Genomic DNA, 22,946 nt, shown 5'->3' with positions numbered 1-22,946 from the left:
GATGGATAAATGCATGTACTTCCTTTTGTGGATTGTCAGTTGTAGCTTGACGATAGTCGCGCGATTGAATGAAGACGCGCGCGTCGAAAATGGGGATTGTAATTGCGATTGTAGACCGTCGCAGATTATTTAGAATTTCGCGACTAATGAAAACCTAGAAGACTGCCTAGCAATCATCAAGGGATTATCCAGACTGCGACAATTACCTACATATATTACATTCCATCTGTCACGACTTTGTCCAAAAATGCAAGAAACATCTCTGCTTCATAAATCGCCTCCTCCCAAGATCTCAAGCTCGTTCACCGAACTATTCTCACACCCATGCATGATCTAGTAACAAAGTGGCAAGTGGTGGGAGTGGCACGGTGAGCATGCAGACAAAGCTAATTTCACCCCTGCAAAAGCGAAATATCCACACCCCATCATATCATTCGACAACCCCTGTCCAACTCTCATTCGCAATCTGCTTCGCTTCTCCCGTCGCTCGCCGATTACTTCGCGTCCATCTTTTTGGTCTCCAGTTGCCTCCAATGCGGAGTACGTATGTATGCTGGGGATCGGCATTCGTCTTCTTGGTCGGCGCTCGAAAGATATAACTCAACACTTTTATTATCAAACTTTTTTACTCCTCAATTGCCCGATTGACTGGATGGACAACGTAGATCACTGACTGGGTGAGTGGATTTGGCACAAATGACATGCAACGGGCGAGCTGCGTTATCCTCTTCTTCAATGGCTCGAAAATATAGAGGGATGTCTTACTTTGTCTTGGGTACCTGTGTAAGATTAGATCTTTGATATGGTTTGTGAACAGGAAGCCAACGACTCCTGTCATTCAATCATAAGATATCTGATGTTTGACCGCTGAACCAAATCCCCTAGCTTCTTTCTACATCTTTGAAATGGCACGCAGCCTCGACGTGAAAATTTTCAGTCCATTTCGAGGTTGTCACTTTTTATTATCGAGGGCTCAATCAAATCGTGTTTCTTAATGTGTTCAGATTTTTACGGAAGTTGGACGAAGCATTAAAGAAAGGGTTCGGTCAAAAATTAAACAAAATAGAAGTTAACATTTAGATAAAATCAAAACCAAAACCAAAACCAAAACCAAAATGACTAGGTCCAAATGTCCTATTTCCTCCTCTGGAACAATTTCAAAATCTCCTTGCTTCCCACTGCAGCCGCAATATCTAACGCCGTTCTCCCTTTCGAGTCTTCATCTAGCACCTCACATCCATACTTCTTTACTAGCACCTCGAACAATTCTGCTCTCACTTCTCCTGAATTTCTGCCGTAATGTAAACGCATAGGGACTTTATTTGATGCCACAATATGTAAAGCTCCTTTTCCTTCGTTGTTTGTAGCCTTGAAATCCGCACCATGGTCTTCATACCACGGTAAATGAGACTGACCTCCAACAGCCAGATATACTAATAAAGGTGTCATGCCCGCATCATCCCGCGCGTCGATAAGCCCACCTAAAGAGATAAATCGATCCATTAGTTGAAAAGAATTCTCCGAGTTGGTGAAGTGATGTCTGCGGGATAGATGGTGTAACGCAGTGTTAGATTTTGGATCTGGCTCTAGAAGATCAGCACCCCCGTCTTTTACGAAAGTGTTGATAGTATCGATAAGAGACATATGCGCATGGTGAGATGATAAAAGAAGATGGAGGGGAGAATACCCCGCATTATCTTTTTGGGTGATAAGAGAGCGGACACCTGGGATGGAAAGAAGCAATAATGCCGTCTCGGAGGTCCATTTGGAGAGCAAGTAAAAGATTAAGTGACGCCCTTCATTATCAACTGCCAGGTAGTCTAGAGAAGGGCCATAGGTTGCCGAGTTTATTAGGTGTAAATAGGGGCGTACGTATAGTAGTTGTGATTTATCAAGGTTAGAAGGTGTAACGTGTGGGTACCGACCTTCCCTCTCAGTGGAGTTAGAAATGGCACATAAGAAAACTGTTCGACCAAATTGATCCCGAACATTCATATCTATTCCTGGTCTTTCAAAGAATGGACGGAGGGTTGAGGACGTAGCATTTGCGAAGAGGTAGTGCAAAATGCTTACCCCCTCTTCGACGGCCAAATCAACCCTGGCACCATGATCCAATAGAAGTGTTATCATCTCTGCAGCTATAGAAGCAGAATGTGCTGTCGCCCCCTTTGGAAATGCTGCCATTACGATGGGGTAATTCCTGATCCCACTGGTCATCGCACACTGAGCTCGGTAACTAGAGTCTGTTGAGTTGTCCAGCGCGTTAGGATCGACTCCGTTCTCGAGGTACAGCCGAAGACTTCTCACATCTCCGTATTCTATGGCTGATATGAGAACGCTTTTCGTTCCTCTATCGACCTTTGCCCCATGTTTTAGTAAAATTCTGATGGTATCTTCGTCAGAACCGGCTTTGTTGAGAGCTGTGAGGCCTTCCGGGTTTATTTTGTTAGGGTCAGCTCCCAATTTAAGGAGCGTCTCACAACATTGAGTGCGGAAGAAATCTTTCCCTGCTGCTGAACCATTTACAATGTATGTACTTGCGATTTCTAGGGGAGTACGACCCTTCTCATCCAGTGCATCTATTTCAGCACCTAGGAGGGTTTTAGTACTTTCCATCAAGAGTTTTCCGTACTTTCAATTTATTAGGGTAAAAATGATAATCAAAGTAAAATGTCCACTCCGACAGAATGACATGAACTCCAATTCTCCATCCCCTAACCCTTCTTCCGGATATGATACCAAGGACATGAGGGAAATCAAAAAGGAAGCTTACCATGTTCAACCAAGTATGTAATAGCCTCGATTTGCCACCAGAATTCCCCTTGCGCTAAGATATGAAGGGCTGTTTTTCTTTGAGTTATAGTTTCAGTATTGTCAAAATCACTTCTATCTTTAGTTGCATGATGCGCGTTTACATCCACTTGACCTTCTTCAATTAAAAGTCTGACCATGTCCATATTCCAGACTGGCCGCTTACAGGCGACTTGTAACAGTGGTTCAACGACTTGTATTAGTGATTGAACAATGCACCGTTTTTTACCAAAGCTATCGAGAATACCGCCAGTATAATGTGGGTCATCAAAGAGTTTTGCCTTGATAGTCGTTAGTCTTTGAAATATGATGATCTATTCATCTTGTCTACTGGCAAATGTGATGAGTAGGCTCGAGGAAAAATTTAGTGAAGGGGGTAGAAACAACAATCTGCGAGCTAAAAGACAAAAAGAGGACCAAAAAGTAGATCGAAGGAGATTTGAACATAATAGTCTATGGAAACGAGTGAAGATTGATATAGGAAATAAACTTGGATGTATGATGGTACTTATTTTTCCATAAAATTCTAAGCGTTCGGTATCTCAGAACTTCACACCACTCCTCGATATCAAGCCGACAACTAAGCAGAGGATTTTCGGGGGGTGGGGGAAGGGAGGGGGATTAAATCAAATATGACAGCTCCCATATTAGAAATATAGAAAGAGGAATAAAAGTAATGGGCAAGAAAATAAGTATCCGTACACTGGAAATTATCTTCCTCATGAATTCGGTTAGTCCATAGTACGCGAATTGAGTTATTGGCGGTCCGAGATTACTCATCCGCGCAGGATTATCCGCTCGTGTAAAGTCTATACCTCTCACTACCATGTGTTTCATCGTTGTCTCATCCAATTCGCAAACCTGGCTTTTTATATAGTCGATATCTTCATGAGTGCAATCATCCAGTGCTTTTTCAATACTAATCATTTGTGCCATGAGTTGTCTTTCGGCAAAATTTGTGCTTTTCGTAGATTCCTCGCCCCTAATGGCATATACTAGCTCCGCGCACTTTGCCTCTAATGCCGGAATGAAAGAACTTTCAGTGCTCGCTCCAGCCTTTATAAGCATTTGCGCAATGACGCCAATACGGCATGTAATATGTTGTGATGCCTGATTCAGACTAGACGCAGATCTCACAGTGCTAGAGTGGCTCGAGGAAACTCTGAAAGGATCTTGAATGTTGAGTTCAGTGGACGTTCCTTTTTGCAGCACTTTCCAGATCCTATCTTCCTCAAGGAACATGGCACATGCCATTAGAGGAGTTTTTTCCGAAGTTTCTTTCTTGGTCTTCTTTTCGATGTCAGCACCAGCTGAGATTAAGATACTGGCGGATTCAGGTCTGCCTGATATACAGGCAAAATGAAGAGGTGTCATGCCATCAGAATCTTGTGCATTAATATCTATAAGGGAACCAGTTTTTTGAGCAAAGTTGAGCAACATCGATAAAACACCACATTGCCTTCCGCGAGCAGCACAATGAAGCGGCGTGCGTCGATTGAAAGACTGAGCATTCAAGTCGGCACCAGCCATTATCAGATCAAAGACTAAGTATTCTGAAGTGGCGCAGGCATAGTGAAGAGGCGTGTAACCTTCTATATCCTTTGTATTGACATCGAACTCGGGGCATAGCCGACGAATAACTGACATGAAAGTTTTTTTACACTTTCTACTTCCAGAAGCGTAGCTATTGACATGGACTGTTTCCATAATATGTGCTATAGTCTGTTGTCGGTAGTTTTTTGCATCCATTGAGACTCCACTTTCATACAGGTATTCAATCAAAGCGACGTCCCTTAAGTCTCCATTAAAATGTGCTGCTACTTCATGCAACAAAGTGTTTCCATTCGTGCTATCGGTCCAATTGAGATCTGCTCCGTGATCTACCAGTATCTTGAGAAGTTCAACAGAATTTCGTGAATGACAAGCCAAATGTAGTACTGTTTTACCCTGCCACGTTCGAGCGGATATAGAAGCCTTCTTCGGATGATTTAAAAGCACTTCTACCATATTCATTTTCGAATCTGGAGGATTAGTGACAGCTCTGAGCAGGACCGACATCCCTTTGCGGTCACGTATTTCTAAATCGATACCAGTGTCAATTATAGCGCTCACCAGCTTAGGATCTACATATGAGTATGTATTGTGTAAACATGTTTCGTTAAGATGGTTTTGGACATTAACATCAGGCGAAAGGCTCAAAAGAGTTGGGATCACACTTCCTGATTGAAGTAAGTTAGATCTACAAGCACGATGCAGGGCAGTGTCTCCGTTGATATCATGGGCGTTGATATCAGCACCATGATTGACAAGTAATTCAATAAGCCCGGGTGGCTTATATATGTTATCCATCACACTAGAATAATATTAGTCCCGAATAACTATAAGTATCTAAGCTGGTAATCATGATTGTTCTCATAAAAAAAAAGTCGCGAATACTGAAATATTCGAGTTACATGACAGATGACGGGAAAATATGATTGAAGAAACTTCACGCTATTGAGACCGAATAGTAGATCCAAGATTCATTCGTGTGCTAGGTAGGAATTGATAAAAATAGACATAATGTGTACGTACCAATGTAACGGGGTCACTCCATCTGAGATTCGAGCTTGATTGGGGTCTGCTCCGAGGGCCAAAAGTTGATTGGCGAGGTCAGTCGATGATGCAATTTTACAAGCTCGGTGAAGCAAAGTGTCGCCATTGGAGTTCATGGTGCACTATGATAGGATAAGTAATTTTTTAAAATTTATAACAGCGAAGATTAAGTTTTAGGGCATATAGGGAGGAGAATAGGGAAATAGAGAGGGTGACAGAAAAGAAGTGTAAGATGTGAAGAAGGAATTATCAGAAAGCTGATTATGCTTACTGGGTCAGCGCCAGCTGAGAGTAAAAGCTCCTGGGCAATTTGACAATATCCACGACCTTTGGATAACACTGTAAGTAGCAGAGGAGTATCGCCGTTGCTGTCTCGGGCTTCAAGATCAGCACCTGCTAATAAGAGCATGTCTAATATTTCCTTTGCAGCACCTCGATTATGCTGGTCGATCGTAGCCATAGCAAAATAATGGATTGCAGTTCTATTTCCTACTCCTCGTGCATTTTTATCATTCATGGTGACGCGAGATGAGCCCATCTCCGTCAAAGATGTACTACCTAGACTTGCGGTCCCCCCTTTCTCAATCAGGGCCTTTACAGATCTTACTTCAAGGGAAGTAGTCGCTACCATGAGTGCAGTCTGCCCCGTTACAGCACCCATTTTGCAATAACTTACAGGTGCTTTTGCATTGGGAGAAACATCTGCCTTTTCTAGAAGAGTGGAGATCAAATGGTGATGCCCATGAAGAGCTGCTCGTAATAGCGCCTCTTCCAGTTCTTTTGTCTCGCAATATGGAATCATCTCTATTATTGTTTCAACATGACCGGAACTACTGGCGAGCATTAGCGGGTGATGACTGGCATTTGCTGACCTGCTCCCAGAGCGTATTGCCGTGTCTTTCGTCTTAGGTGTAAGATGGGATACACCTGTGAGAGGTCAGTAAAAGAAGAAGAAATATCATATCAAGCCCATGGTATTTTACAATCAGTAATGGGAGGAAGGACAGGAAAGTTTAGCGTTTTCGGGAAGCTATAAACATTTGGGCACAGCTTAGTACCCAGGAGCAATTCGGCATTGCAAACGAGTTCAAGAACTCAAAGCCGTCCACTTTTGGAGTATAGCCCATATTTTGGGATATCACGATCAGGAAAATCAACATACCAGCGCCAAGCAGGAGCTCAACTACTCCTACATGATTATTTGAGGCTGCAACATGAAGAGGTTTTATACCATCATATCCACTGACGTTTGGTTCTGCGCCAACATCTAGTAACTTTTTCACAACTTCGGTATGACCTCCTTTAGCGGCCCAAAACAAAGGCGTATTTTCAGTACTATCTTGCATCTCAACATCTGCGCCATTTTCCAACAATCTTTGTATCCAACAGCCTAGCCCAAAACCAGAAGCTATGTGAAGATGGGAGGTCATTTCTGATGCTAGAGCTGGACCAAATTGTGGCCTAAAACTAAACATCTCAAAAGACTTTCTCGATTTTCCGGCCAACCTTGACCAAGCTTTGAATGCTTGGTTCTCAGGCTTACAAAAATCCTCCAGTTTCTCATAAAAACTTGTATCTTCATAGTCGTATGCTTTAGCATGATAAGTCCAATTCTTTGCGGCATACTCAACAAGTGGATATTGTACGAATGATTGACTAAAGTCAAAATTTTGTCGAATGGTTTGTGCTACGTTACCTCCACCATTTTCCGCATTGTCTGGCATGGGATATGAAGAGAATGCACCTCCTTGAAGTTGGCTGATACATAGAAGCGCAATCTCGCGGTGGGCAGTTTTCGGGTCGATAACAGGAAATTGGGGAACTTCTGTCAACTTATTTATAGTGCGATCAGCATCCAAAAGAAATTCGGTAAAAGAGTGGTGCAAAATTTGCACAACCCCATCTTCCATGATTTCGAGAAGTGGACCACAGCCAAACCTGACAATATCCTTACTGTCTCTGTCACTTTTAGAGAGGTTATGATTGTCTTCAATAGCCTTGACAATTTCTATTAGGCGCATAGGTCGTGCCGATTGAGTAATTAGCTGTAAAATGATGACTTGCGTATCCTGATGGATGTTTGTAAGCGAAGCATGATCGATAAGTACCCTGTTATACATCTCCTCAAGGCCCATTGGCAATTTAACTATCATCTCTCTTATTGAAGCCTCATTTTGTTCTTTATTCTTGATAGATTGACCGATTTGATCAAGCATAAGTCGAGCATACAAGAAAAGGCCTTCAGACCGTTCACACACAGTATTTTGAATGAAGCTTTGCATGTTCTCACTGATGACATCATCAGCAAATTGCTTTACGCGCTGACGAACAAAGACCGATATATCACGTTTCACAAGCTCCTCCTCGAGACTGACGTGAATGACTTGGGGATCTTTGAATGCTCGTTGGAGATATTGTTTGGGTCGACTGGTTAACAAAACTTTGACTTGGGCTGGTCTAAACGATCCCAAGGTATTGAGCTGAGCGAGGAATTCTTCGTCCATATCCATCTCATCCAATGCATCGGCAATGCAATAAACTCGTTTGAGTGTTTTTAGACCAGCCAAAAGATGTTTCCATAAATGGTCTGTTGATATACTTTCTAGACTCTGTTTGTTTTCCACATGCTCAAACAAATTCAATTGCAAGACTTCGCTGAAGGGCAAGAGCTGGCACATCCAATCTCGCAAAAGACCACGGGGAGTGCGATTTGTTTCGATAATTTGTCTGAAGAAAAAGAACAGAACGGGAACAGACTCATTTGTCGCTAATGATTGAGCCATGGAGGCTGCAAGGACACTCTTGCCCGCACCCGGGACCGCCTTGATCCAAATCGACCCATGGTCAGCAGATAAATGCCATTGATTGAATTGTGAAGTTTCTCGAATCCATTCCCCGGTATCGCGGGCTTTAGATGAAGCATGGCGATTGAACTCGCTGGACGGTGCTAGGTAATCGGTAGGGTTCAACCATTTTATGATCTCATCGAGGTCTGGCTTCTGATCCGCAAGCATTTGCTTGACAATGTCTTCAGATTCGATTATTTCAAATTCATCAGAACTCATATCGGACTTCATGATGAAAAATATTTGGTGATTGTTGTAAATGAATCGTGAATGATTTTGAGAAGATAAGAATGGTGGGGATTCCTCCTTCTTTAGGCAACAGCACCGTGCATTTCATTTGTGGCACAGCAATATGCGAGGATGACATGTACGCGCAGACGAGTATGGGTATACCTTTTGATTTGAACGTCTTTGGTGAATTTTTGTTGTCAGAGATAATTTAATGCAATTTTGAGAATAGATGGATAGATGGATAAGCTACGGTCGATTTTCATTGGTTTTAACGGATTTGGTACTCGAATCAGATGTGGAGGAGCATTGGGTGGGCAGATTGCTAGATGTCGGTTCTGAGACATCCCTTTCGCTTATATGAATGGGTAGGAAGGAGGGGATTCAAGTCGGACAGTGCTATCGTGATTCAATATTTGCAAGACTTAAATGGAAAGCGCGACTCACCTCATTTCTTGGCTCAAAGTCATCTCTTCTAGGGACTTGAAGATCTATCTACATGGCAGAGCACCATGCTAGACATTTATTATAGCATTCTACAAGGATGAATCGATGTTTCAAAGAAACTTAATCACCCGCAGAAGACGATATCAAACTCTGCGGAACGATTACTCTGTGAATTTCTATTCTTTTTTCATATAATAGCTATTGGATCTGCATTTCTTGAATATGGCGCCGAGAAGTACTTCCAAGCATTCTTGAGAATATCCATCGACAAAATACCAGAAACACCCAAATACATATCAAAATTTCGCGGGTAATGTTCATATTCAACTTTGACTATCGTAGGTAATCCCATCGTATTCCAAAGAGTGTTGAAAACTGATTCTCCAAAATTATCCCAATTAGCATAAATACGTTTTTGTTACTGTTGGTATATCATCCGCTAATGTGTCAGTTTCAACGAGATTCCTCATAGACATATGGCACACCTTTCGCTGCAAAGGAAACTGCGTAGTATCTTTAGCGAAATAACCTGAATGGCCCTACGACCTGCCTCTTCAAGTGTCAAACCTACCAAGCAATCATATGGGAACAATCTTTCAAGCCTCAAGAGACACCGACCAATTTGCGCATGTACGAAGCAAGATAAGCCATAGGATGTGCCATCGAACTCTTTACCACCGGACCAAGCACAGATGACAGCCATCCTAGATTCTACACATTACAGCCCATCTCAAAACATGATACTCGTTTCTTGCACGGAATCCATAATCTATCTACAAAACTACCCGAAACGAAATATCTGGAGGCCGTTCAAGAATGATGAAGAGGCGACTGTAGATGGGAGAATGGTGAAACATTCGATATTCATTCAAAGGACACCTTGACCGAGAACGATGGGTTATTAAAGATGAATACAAATGCAGTTTTATACAGAGTCTCGATGGGATAAGCAGATAGAACAAAGTGAATGGATGTAAGAACACAGCATACTGAGGCGTTGTCGGCAAATCCTACTTATGGATTCGGAATTCTATAGATTACATTCTACGTGTTTATGGGCAATGTTTCCTTACAAGCTGGAGTGAACATAGAACAATAAGCAATTGCTGGATTGGCAGATATACCGGAAAGGCATGAGAACGAACAAAATTACCTTCTAGAGCAGCATAGCCTTGACGCGGCAAGATGGAATTGAGCAGAGACTCATACTCATAACTTTCAGTTTTTTAACAGAGCAATTCCTGAACATTTCATATGAAAGGTTAGGCAAATTGCTGATTCTGGTCTGTTTCTAATGTTTGGTATGCTATTACCTCGCTGGTTTGTGCGTACTGCCTACAGGTATAGCACAGATGAATTTTAGAACACAAGTTACAAAGGTTCTTCGTAGAGTGTGTAAGCCTTCTCTCAGAGAGTGGACATAAGAAGCCAAATCACTCTTTAGCTATGCCATCAATTAGGGCATTGTAACTTCTAGTGAGATGCATTTCTATAGTAGGTTTGAATTTTCTTCCAAGTACGCGTATCAAGACAACGACTGTGGAGACAGGTGGCACAATAATTCTCACAAATCCTACGACAGATGCGATGATCACCATTGAAGGATTATTGTATGTTTTTACATGTCGATCTGTGATCTTTTCCAAGTGTTTTCCTTGATTATACGCACAAGAGCGCTCATTCAGTATTATACTTTATTTAGTGGACTCGAAATCGAGGAGTATTATAATAACACAGAATACAACATCCGATAGTCCAAACTGTGTTTAAGAGACCAATTTAATTCAGAATGTTAAATCCATTTCCAATATCAAATTAGTTTGGAATACTGTAACTGTGAACTCGGTAGTAGTCTCTCGAAGTCCTCGAACTAAAATGCTTTAATGGGTGCCCTACGATTTGAACTATTGAAAACACTACGTGATACATTGTATCTTTTTGGTAACAGTAATACATTAGCACTAGGCAAAACCTTGTCGTCGCTACCTCATTATCGCTGCGCCGTCATCGATGCCTTGTCGACCATAGTTGGTTTGCCTGCCAAGCAAAATATGTGTACTTGCGTATCATTACTTCCGCTTCAAGGCACTAGGAGCCTCCCGTCGCACCGCCGCAATCCACGTGTGAGCCACAGAAGGGAGAATCACCGGTATTTCTTGGCCTGAATTGCCCGATCACCGGATTTCCGGAAGGTTAAAATTGATAAATCCTCTATATTAGTGTTCCAGAGCAATTATGGTCATTCTTGGAGGAGATCCGATTTCTCCTTTAGCACTCCTTTCCATTAGTTATTGGCATTTGCTTACTAACTGGAGTTTTTCTTATTATTATTATTATTATTATTATTATTATTATTATTATTATTATTATTATTATTATTATTATTATTATTATTATTATTATTATTATTATTATTATTATTATTATTATTATTATTATTATTATTATTATTATTATTATTATTTTATGCCATCGGTGTTCTTTGCGGTGGGATGCGGAAAGGAACGTTATACGTCGATCACTCTTGTATTGACCGCACCGCAAAAATTACAGACTCCACACTTAGTAGGTGACTAGCGGGAACTTAGACTTCGTTGATTCTCAAATGATTAGATCTGATAACTTTTTTCCTGCCGATCAAGTAAGTACACGATCTGAGATATTTCGTTGGGGGGAGAGCTGTTTGGAAAAAGGATTTCAACACTAAAGTCAAACCACTTGGAATCTCACAGAGGTAGAATATTGAAACCCCGTATCGTTTGGTAGAAATAAGAGGAGACGTTGAAGTCTATTGATAGATATCCTTCCTAAGTGCGCCTGGCCCGGCGCGTTGCGTGAGAACTTGGGAAGAATGTTGATCAATATTCGCTCCCATGTATAGTGAAGGATAATGCCACTACTGCAACACAATCGAGAGAAACCCGTTTGATCTCAGGCTTGTTGTGTTTATTGACTACTTCATTTTGAGAAAGAAAAAAGACTTTTTCCTCATCTGCGCGTTCAATAAAAGAAAAAAAAGGGGAAAGCGAAATGGACCGCGTGGCCTTAACCGTAACAAGTACTTTACGGTTATAGAAGATGCTAAATTAATCTGAAAGATAGTTCAATAATAGAACATTAAACTCAATGAAAAGAGCTCAGCCACCATAGCAGTAAAACGGCACGGGGAGTATTGGTAGTGAAGATCAGTTGGATGAATTACTCCCCTCCCCCTCGGGCACATGGCCGAAGAAACTCTTCACGGTGATCCGTACTATATTTGGTTCGTCTCGTATGATCTCACATGACCTCAGAGAAAGCTAAAAACTCTCGATGTTTTTCTGATATTAGTGGTACGAAGGTGGATCGAAATCAGACATGGCATCGTGAACCCGAAGTGCAACTGAGCTAATGTATTTCAGTTTCTCAACACGTATACTTCTTCATGAGGCATTAGTCAGCGTCTCTACTGAGACAGAGTCGTTGGTTAATATCCCAAGGAGGAAGTCTTCATGATTCTAGTTATGTGAACGGCGTAGCTTCTATACTATTGAAGCTCCAAGATGTTGGCAATTTGGCAAATTAACACTCAAACACATAACTTGAAACGAGACTGAGGGCATGTTTTCTTCTCGCTACACATATTATCGACTCTATGAGTCCATGTTTAATGAAGAATCTGTTGGAGAGGAACGAAGATAGGATTCCATGCAGACAGTGTATAGCCAAACCAATTTATGCAATGGAAATCTCATTCGAATTCGAATACTACCAATTCTCCAACTACCAACCAACACTTGCTACGCTGCGCAGCACCTACTCCGCACCTAGATATGAGATTCCCACCTACCTGGCATTTCATTACCATCCCTGCCGTAAACATTCTGCAATGCTCTAATAAGCATATTTATTTCCCACACACATGGATATGGATGAAGTGAAAACGAATTGTCAGGCCAAATAAACCACACAACCGATGAATAAATCAACGAATCCATGAAAAGATCTGAAATCGCAAGGCCTTCGTATACGATATCAGAAAACACACTGGTGTAAAACTACGATGTAATATTCAATCGACGACACCAGCGGACTTCGCCCTCTTTCCCACACAATTGCTGACCCAATCTATCGATAATACGAAGCGTATCATGTCATGTATCCGGTTCAGCCTCGAAATATGGGAAATGAGTCTTCTTTCTGGATATATTGCTAGAGTAAGCTCTATCATGTGATGTGATGAGATGTGATACACTTACTGTGTCCTGATGACCCGATTCAAAACTCACCGCTCACGCAGGGTAGGTATACAGCGTAAGCAATGAAATGAAGGCCAACGTACCCATGTATAGGTAACTCGCCCTTGTGCCTCATACAAAATCTATCACCCGCTCTATGGGACTTTTCTCCGGCTCGCTCTGTTGTTGAGCCTTATTGGCATATCGGAAGAGTTCCATCTTCACACATGCAAATCAACTCAAATGAAAGTATAGTATAAATCATGAAATCTATTACAAGGCATAGAATAATCAAACTCCTAACAATCCGTATTGTTTCTTTCTTGATGTTTTGTTTGTATCACATCAGCACATCTAACTCCTCAACAACCCTCGCTCTAGAACTTTTCATATAGCCGAGGGAAACAATTCACACACACACGGCACATGAAAAAATTCCTCTTCGCAGCGTGGCAATAAGATCCGAAAAAAAAAAAACCTACCCCCACCAACCCGACCGACCGTTGGTAGTTTAATCCCATGATCAAATCAGATTTTCTCCTTATTTTTGTTCCGCCCTTCTCCGTGTTCAAGTAGGTTGGCAGGTTGAAGAAATGTGAGGTGTCATATTCGGCATACCCTGTCGATCGGTTCATTGTCCGAGACCGTTCAGTAATCGGTAGGGTATGATTAGGGCTTCATGCCGACGCGCGTAGACTCCGAGGGCTGTGTTGGAATGAATTGCATTGCAATGTGAGCCTATCTGATCGGCGCATGTACATGGACTTGTGGTTAATGCAATAGCGAGTCAGGATGTGATGTATCTCTAGAAACATCATTCGCCCACATAATTTATCTATTGAAATGGTCAATAGACTTGCATACACTACTTCGGACTGAAACGTCAACGTCCATCATCATTTCTCATTCTTATCTGGGACTCGTCCGTGTCCACCCAAAAGCATCCCAGTTCGCTAACCAAGCACTTGCTCGCCTCTTCCCTCCCGCAATTAATTCCCGTCCGCAATGGAGATATGTCAATGTAACGCCAGCTAGCATGCTTCGCATGCCATCTACCTACCAAATTCGATATCTCGCATCTTCATCTCCTGGTTCATACAGGAGGATAAAGTAGAGTAACCAGCCCTTATCCAGTGCAAGTGAACAATATACTCGGCAAAAGCTGTTTCAAATCCTCAGATCAGATGATGAAATTACTTACCAAAATATGCGAGTACATCCAAGGTATGGGCACGGTATTCAGCTGGGAAACTATTGTGTAAACCTGTAGCATGTATGCGTTCAATCTCTATAAGGTTTTTGCTGCATACATAATATCGACTCGTGCAGTAATACAACCCCTGAACTGGGCGCACCATTCGGTTCTAATTCGTTGAGAACCGTAGTCCAGATGTTTTGCTGACGACGATAAAGAAGGCCGGTGGATGAGGGGAATAGAAAATGATACAAGAAACGACTAGATTACCCAAACCAAGTCATGAATGAAACCAGTAATGGGCGCACCGAGCGTGCAATTGATTATAAGGAATTCCAAATAGTATTTTGATTGTACCCTTGATGAATACTTGAACCCCACAAAGTCCATCAGATAGATTGACGCCCCTACCGACACTTAGCCATGTATCATCGCCCGGAATGCACGATTTCAATTAATGTAGCCGAAAGAGCCGAAAGGGATATCAATGTAACCACACAAGTCTGCAGAAGCAAATAGCACCTTCTTTAAACATTCACATTCTTTGGGCTTCAAAAATTGCTGAAGAGCACATGAGCCGGCAGTGCTTACTATTTGGGACATCCGTACAATGTCTATAGGAGTACGGTAGCATTATGTGTTGGCTCGTAGGGCTTGTGCTGCGGGAGTGAGGCGAAAGAATTAGGCCGGTGTGTAGAAATGATGAAAGCACAGTACGGAGTCCTGTTCCATCCAAGTATTCTTGACAAACATCTCTCTTCCCTGAAAGAAGGTCGTTCCAAGAGAGAGCGTAGTGTGTATGCAATAAATCGAGTCGGAAAATTCTTGATCTGGATAATTATCGGACTGTTGAGTTGAGATTCGATTTAGATTGAGGTACTAGGTCCTGTATGATGCGCCAAAAATATTTCAGCGGTGTGCAAAGTGATATTCCGTAGACCAATGTTTTGACCCCTCAATGCCTCAATTCATCAATTCATCGGATGAAATGTTCCAATTAATCATGGCTTTTTGTACGTCAACGACAGGGAAAACCTTGAAATAATTCATTGTTAGGTGTAGACGATGCGTCAATCCCACATCCAATCTGGATAGAGAGATGAACAATTGCGAATTGAACCTTCCAAAAGGGGAAGATGTGAGAAAATTCTCTCATGAGAAAGTTGGGGGGTGGTTGTACGGAGCACAGGAATCATTGTTTAATCGAGGCAACACAATGCAATGGTAAGACTTGGTTGGATTAATCGTGGATATTAATATACAAGCAAACCCTTGGAAGAAACGATGGATTAGTTTGCTCGGCCCGCTGCAGGACGGTTTTCGCCTTTTTTCTCTGGACTACTCCATAGTATGGTCCAGGAGCAAAGTCTTGTCAATATGTCGGTGATTAAGCCTATATAGGTACAGATGATAAGACTCGCTAGACCATGGTATATATTCCCTGCTCTTGGCTTCCTTACCAAGTGCCACTCAGCTGGCAACAAACCAGCATGGTTCCCCCAGTATGCTCCTTGTCGATCCTTCAGAGACTTGTCTGCTTTCCTGAGTCTGAGTATTCCATCTTCTTTTCCATCTCTGCACCTCTCATGGCTCCTTCCACCTTGAAAAGACGCTGGGTGAAATGGATACCGGCGAAACTGGATGATGCAGATGGTGTGTAGCAACACCCACCCTGGCAACATGAGAAGGTGTGGGGGTATGGAGTTGAACTGATTTTTTACAGGTACATATGTATATATTTATATATCGGCCGGATTAGCTTTCGTTGAAAGAAATATATAATTGGAAGGAGAGAAAAATGCAGCCAGTACGGGCAGGTAGGGTCAGCACGGCTCAGTCTGACACTCTGCTCTGTGACCCGTAGCAAAATAAATGAATTTTTTAATTCGCTATCTGCAGCACTGCCATGATCCATGTAGACATGCAATGCGAGGGTGACCTCGTTCCGCGCCGCTTTCGCGGGCGGGAATGCACCATCTAGAAACAAGACTAACGGGTGCCCGCATGAACAGAAAGTAATGTGACTGTCAGATGCAGTTAGCGGTGAATGGGCCCGGCCAATGACAGGAGGTATATGGAGGGTGGAGCCAGTAGAGTAAGAATCAAGAACAAACAAGAACGGAGGACGCTTTGATGGTCAATGCAAGATGTGTTGTTGATAGTGGGGTGCCGCGTGCGAGAGGCACAGGGTCAAAATGATAGATGTTTGGCTCGTTCAAAAATGCCAATTGAGAATGGTAGCCTGATAGGTTACATAGATACGACAGTTATTTTTGTTTACTCGTCGTAATTGGGCAAGTAGAAAGGGAGAAGATATATTTGTCAAATGTGGAGTCAAGGCCGGACATCTCGGCAAATTTCGAAAGAGTTCGTCGCTCGTGTCCCGAAAGTATGGTCATCCTTGAACCTGACTGAGCAGACTGATCTGGGGTTTGAGCCGATATTGCTTCCCATCGGTCTCGCTTGAAACTTGGCTTATTCATGTACGGAGTAAGTTTTGTTAACAATGCGCGGGTGGAATGAATTTGCTTTGTTGCGTGGCTTAGCCAAACGACTTTCTCGTCTGATGTTGGGTTTTGGCTGGATTAGTTCAAGTCTCAACTCTGTCACCTGTATGAATCTCCGCATTAAATTCCCCAAACAAGTCATTGACGTCGGCATTGTCAAGTTGTCATGCGTCATTACCGCAAAAATGATAATTCTGGTCTTGACGAATTAAATATTTTGACTTCGCCGACCTAGATATCTCTAGCAATCGTTTGTTCGCACATAAATTTCTTAAAATGACAAATTGCCTCTTTAAGCTGTTCCGGTGACATTCTTCGATGAGGGGGAATGCTAATTGAGAATTCGCTTAGAAGGTCTTTAGAAATGTCAATGAGCGAATAGAAGCCATGGGATAATTTATCTTTTCCCCCTTTTCATCGTCAACAGCGGCTATCTACATATTTTCACGAAAACGTGATTTTAAAATCCCATGAACCAGGGGTTTGGGTGATCACATCTCGGGTCGTTCCATAGGTATGAAGCCGACCCGGGGCTGAAAAGAGTCGTATTATACCACAAACAACAATGAACCTAGAATTTTAATTGATGTTACACGATCCTGATTTCCCTATGAAACAATTAAGCTCACCCTTTGAAATTTTGACAATGGTTATCGAGGCTCCACCTGAATAAATAAAAGTAGTACACTAAATCACTCATGTATAAAATGCTCACATTTAAACTTTTTACAACGTGTATATATATATATATAGAATTCAAAACGATGTAACATCGATGATGATCTCAAAGCTTATAAATGTATGAAATCCAGTTTTTACTCACAATGATGATTGTTCGAATTGATATCGAATATTGAAAAGAGAGTGTATTTTTAGTGTTCTACAGTGTAATTTTTTTCACCCTCCTTTAATAGATAGGGTTGGCATTATGTTGATCCCCGACTCTACCTTCCGATGAAACCTCAAGAATAGCCTGATTGAAGAATACCAATTATTCCAACCAAACAAATTTCGAATAATTTCGGACATCTTTCTTCTTTTCTTTCTTTGTCACTGCCTTTTTCTCTCGTTTACATTGACTTCGTAGGATTATACGACGAAGCTTGTTATTGACATATGCAAGACCTTGTGAATCATCGAGAAAATTTGGAACGGACCCCTTCATCGCGTACGGTTATTCCCGTCCTCCCGCTAGGCAATAGGCGATCCTTTCGTCTGTTCGGCATAAGCTTCATTCCACTGTTTATGACAATCATGAGCTACTGTAAATTCGTTAAGTCAATGTCCCGACGCCCTTCAATCAATGAACATTTTACGGGAGGGTCACAAAATACGAGTACATAAAGTGATATAGAATAAAATGATAACACGTATCCAGGTGTACCAAAAGGCTGACATCAGATAAGTCTGCCTCCTTAGCCGCGTATGCTGTGTCATGAATATGCAATAAGAATCCTGCAAATGTATGAACTGGACGGGCCGTCCAGTTTCTGACAATGGAATGTGGGAATGAATGGTGGCAGTGTGGCATGATCTTGCCGCTTCGTGGTAGCGATCTCGTCTGTTGTAGCCATGAACTAATCATGTTGTGTTTCAATCACAAAGCATGCCACGTTTTTATTCCTTCCATCTGAATCGTTGGGAATTCTCTATGAGCGCGTCGAAATGATTGTGAGAATGCTCCCTTGAACCACGAGACGTTGAAGCGCGTAGGTCTAGACTTAGACAAATAATAATACCTGAATGACGGCGCGCGCGTGTCTAAGCGTTTGAAAACGGCGCGGCCCTTGGCTGCCAACCCTCGAGGAATGTGGGCTGAGGTGGTAGCTGCAGGAAGTAGCATATTGCAAAGTCTTTTAAGGTATCTTCATACTTCAAATTGTGGAGAATCATGCAGTTGATGGAACATGCCATCATACCATTCAATGGAGAAGGTATGCACGTCTACCTTTCAGTTTTTCGCTTCAAAAAGGTATATTTCCTTTTTCCCTGATTAGTGTGATCAGCTATGAGAAATATATCCCTTTACACGACCTCCTCCCATTCACCCAATAAATAAATTTCTAGTGATTAGCACGATGTTCAAACCATTGTACACGGTTTGATCGTACATGCCTAGTACGCCACGTCTCATCCCGAGCCGTTGTCAAACTGAACCCAGCGTTGTGAAAGAACATTCGGTCGATTCTACCGAGTCGTACAGTCAGTTTGCTTATCACAAAGATCGAGCCAAAAGGCTGAGTTTGTGTTGCTGCGGATGCTTCAGCGGGTACGTCTTCAATAGACCCTGGCATCTCCAACTTTCCCAGTACCAGTACTGCAGGTGGAAGAGACGCCTTATTGGCAGGGCTATTGGTTGGATTCAATTCGAAATTGATTCAGGGATTCCACGCCGTCAGACTACTGGGATCATCAAGTTGGGTTGTGTGCGAGCAAGCAAGTAAACCCAGCCACCATTTCCCCAAAGAATCATTTTCAACCAAACAGAAAAATGCGTCGGGGCTATTCAATATTTGTGGAAAGAAAAATCGAATAATCTGGAGCGAATCGAGGCCAGATTTGAGGGGGGGGGGGGGGATTGTTCAAACAACGCCAGTTGTCAACAACTACCCACCTCGTTAACATCGTCATTTCAAGATTTCTAGCAACGTTAAACGTCAACAAAAAATCAAACTCAGTTCAACAGATCATGCTGGGAAGGGGGTTTATATCCACTTAAATAATTACGCTTTCTCCATTCCCACGTTTCCCCGAATAGTCCACATTCTATCCGGTACCATCCCATCCCATCTCGTCCCATGCTTCTCATTCCCCTTCCGCCCCCTCCCTGAACTGTTTTTATAATCCTAGTTCTTGCTATCCACCAGACCACCTACATTTTAATACAAGACCCATGAGGATTGATCGCCGCCTGAAGGAAGTGAATTTTAATTCCTAGGAAAATCCTGAGTTGACATATATGTAACTTGGCTGAGAACTGCGTGTATCGCAACATCGCCTTATCGATATTGTTGTATTCAAAACCGAGCGTTGTTAAACATACCACTACACCCACCCTCAAGGACAGCAGCACAACTGAACCAAAACACAACAAATGGTAGCAATTTACGAATTTCGAGATACTAGATCCGAGGAGAGCAAGCTCCATTTATCGTTCAGTTGAAAATTGAACAAGTTCGATGGTTGTATGCTTTGCGCGTGCGATAACTTAATGACAATATCAACACAACACAACGCAACACAACACAAAACGAAACGATAGAAGACAGAACAATCCCTTGCGAACAAGGAGGACGATTAAGCAGCGCGACTCTTCTCCTGGTCTTTAGTTTCGAGACTTTGGACTTATCTTCTGGGATGGAATATCACATTTTATAATCCTTTTCTTTGGGAATTTTGTATGGAATAGGAGGAACACACCCGAGGTTTCATTGCTTACCTCGAGACGGAAGCTTTGCTTACAGGACGGCAAGACAAGACAAGACAAGGCAAGGCGAGGCAAGGCAAGGCAAGAAGATCAGAACAGTGCCGCGGAATCGGAATTGGAATTGGAAGTTCTGGCCGGCAAAGTGCGTGGAGAGGAACAATCTCAATTCGATCCAAGCAAGAAAGAAGCCAGGGGGAAGGGGAAGGAAGTAGTCAGGGCTTTCCCGGATATTCTGTCGTCTGTAAGAACACCTTTTGATACCCACTTTGGGACTCTCTCTTCGATTATCATCATCATCACCATTTCTTCCCACCATTACTCATCAGATATCTTTACCTGTTCCCACTCTGCTTGAATCTCCTTTTTGCTACTAAAGTTTCCTACGGTCCACTTCTTCACCGTCATACATTTCCCTACCCAGTTTTTACCCAGCACGGCTGAGGCTACCGTCCTTCTCATCCATCTCTTGGCTCCATTACCCTTTCACAGTGGTGGCCATCATTCCCGCCTACTTCACTCCCTCGCGTCGCTATTCCACGATGATCCCGGGTTCTGATTCCGGTTCCAAGAAAGTCAAACTGGATTCCTGCTCTGAGATTTGAAACTAGTAATTCTCATATCCAGAATATACCACCTGCCAGAGTAAAGCCACCCCATTCATACCTAACCTCAGTTTCCTTTCCAGCGATCCTCACATCACAATATTGAACAAAGTATATTTTCTTTCTTGGGGATCAGGCTATCTAGTAGTTCACCTAAACCGCATCCGAGACGACTCCATTCTCTTCCAAGTTCATAGCACAAATCACATTTTGAGGGAGGGATTGGCTCATCATCTTTGTCGTATAGTAGTGCATTCCATCACATGAGAAACTCCGGCAGAATTTGAACTCTCGAAGCCGTCAAACTCCCAAACCAAGGGCTCCTAGCATACGATTTCTATCACGCGATAAGAAGTTCATATGGAACTTGCGCCTTGGACCATATCTTCACAATATATTCAACGATTCACACTAGTCACTGCTAAAGAACGATCTGGCCATTGCATTCTTAAGTCCGAAAGACCCAGCGTCATATTCCTGCAAAATTCGAGAGTTTACCATATTTGAGAGCTTTCAACCATTCTTCGAATACCCCATTTTGAAAAAACAAAAACAAGAACAAAAAAAGCGGCAAATTAGACCGGACTCTCAGATTAGTCGCAACATTTTGAAACCCAAGCAAAGTCCAGAGTGATTTTTTGACCAAAACGAAGATTGCCCGTAGCTAGTTTAGCCACATCTACCCCCCGTTTGATCCAACTAACAACGCACTCTTCCGAAAAGTTACGGAGCCAGGCTTAGCACGCCCGAGCAGGAAAATCAATCAATTAATAGTCACCCTTGCCATTTGAAGCTTTTTATATAGATGCCTTGAATTTTTAAGGCTATCTACTCCACCAGCTTTGACGATATATACATATCCAAAGGCAGCGTCGAAAGAAACCAGGCTAAGTAGGAAGTCTACATCGTCATAGTGACACTAGGGGAGTGCAACTTGAGAGAAAAGACAATCGTTATTGGCGTTAAAGTTACTGCTGGGTCATTTTTGGAACTCTAGCCAGGACTCAACCATACCAAGGACTTTTGGGACATTCAAACTTTTCTCTTCCGTCACCAGAGAGTTCTAGGTGGCTACTCAAGCCTCGAATATATACGTGCTAAGGTTGTATGTGTGAAGGGAGGGCGAAAGTCTTCGGATCGACAAGACACTCATTGTGTTTGCATGAGCTCGCTCCACTGTCTCCATTACTGATTGGCCGAAATCCAAAGACTGGTTGCACGCTTTCTTGCCCAAACAAGCTGGGAGTCGACAAAGTATTACGGCTACAATTTCCAACGGCCAGTGAGAAAGGTGGCGCCAGCACCAACAATCTCAAAGTTTCCGTTCGACCATCCCACGCACCAAGACCGTAACATTCATACACTTCTCACCAACGTACTATCGATCACTTGGTCGCCAATTTGAATCCGGCCGCTGTATAGATATCCAAATTGTTGCCAATTCATTGAAGTCGATATTTGACGATTCGCCCACATATATTATTGCTATTTCGACACCTCAGCTGAACACACACACACTAAAGGCGGACACTTCCTTTTGCTTGATTTTTTGACAGAAGGACGGTTGTGTAAGAGGATTGATTGAAGAAAGTTAAAATCGTACCCACGTGCCCCTCGATCGTTTTTTTTTACCCCTCCAGCCCAGAAAACCCAGTCTGCAGGGAAATCGAGAATCAGGATCCCGGTCCCACCACAACGGTCAAGCCAATCCACTTCTCCGAACAGGGCCAGCCAGGTCAACCCCAACGACTCGAGGACCGCCGTCAGTCCGTTTACAGGTACAGGACGAACTATTTCCTTTTTATTATTAGTTCGACGCCATTTGTCCGCGTCTTATATTCCTATTGGGGACTAGAGGATCTTTGGCTTCTCGCGCTCTTTGGCGTGCCTCGAAATCCGTTGGCAGCCAGCGGGCGGTTGAGAATTGATACTCGATTGGGTTTAACACGACACACGCCCTCGCACACATTGCGCTGGTCACGTCGGAGAATTAAAGTCTCCCACCAAACTCTCTAGTCCATCTCGTCGTTTTCTTGGCCTCCTTCCGACTAAGTGGGGATCCATTTATTTC

General features: G+C 42.7%; 1 protein-coding gene across 1 annotated transcript; it reads right to left on the bottom strand.

The window, feature by feature from the left end:
• Positions 1-203: 203 nt before the first annotated feature.
• BCIN_09g01590 (hypothetical protein) lies at positions 204-8,774 on the bottom strand. Its single transcript, XM_024694937.1, has 6 exons — positions 6,569-8,774; positions 5,678-6,333; positions 5,386-5,528; positions 3,514-5,164; positions 2,774-3,092; positions 204-2,591 (listed from the first exon to the last, which is right to left on the bottom strand). Exons 1-6 carry the CDS (start codon positions 8,481-8,483, stop codon positions 1,135-1,137), a joined length of 6,141 nt encoding a protein of 2,046 aa, XP_024550730.1. The 5' UTR covers positions 8,484-8,774; the 3' UTR covers positions 204-1,134.
• Between the last annotated feature and the right edge of the window lie 14,172 nt (positions 8,775-22,946).

This window comes from Botrytis cinerea, chromosome 9 (assembly GCF_000143535.2).
Source record: "Botrytis cinerea B05.10 chromosome 9, complete sequence".
Lineage (NCBI taxonomy): Eukaryota > Fungi > Ascomycota > Leotiomycetes > Helotiales > Sclerotiniaceae > Botrytis > Botrytis cinerea.
The sequence above is the reverse complement of the archived record's forward strand: the minus strand, read 5'-3'. Positions and strand labels throughout refer to the sequence as shown.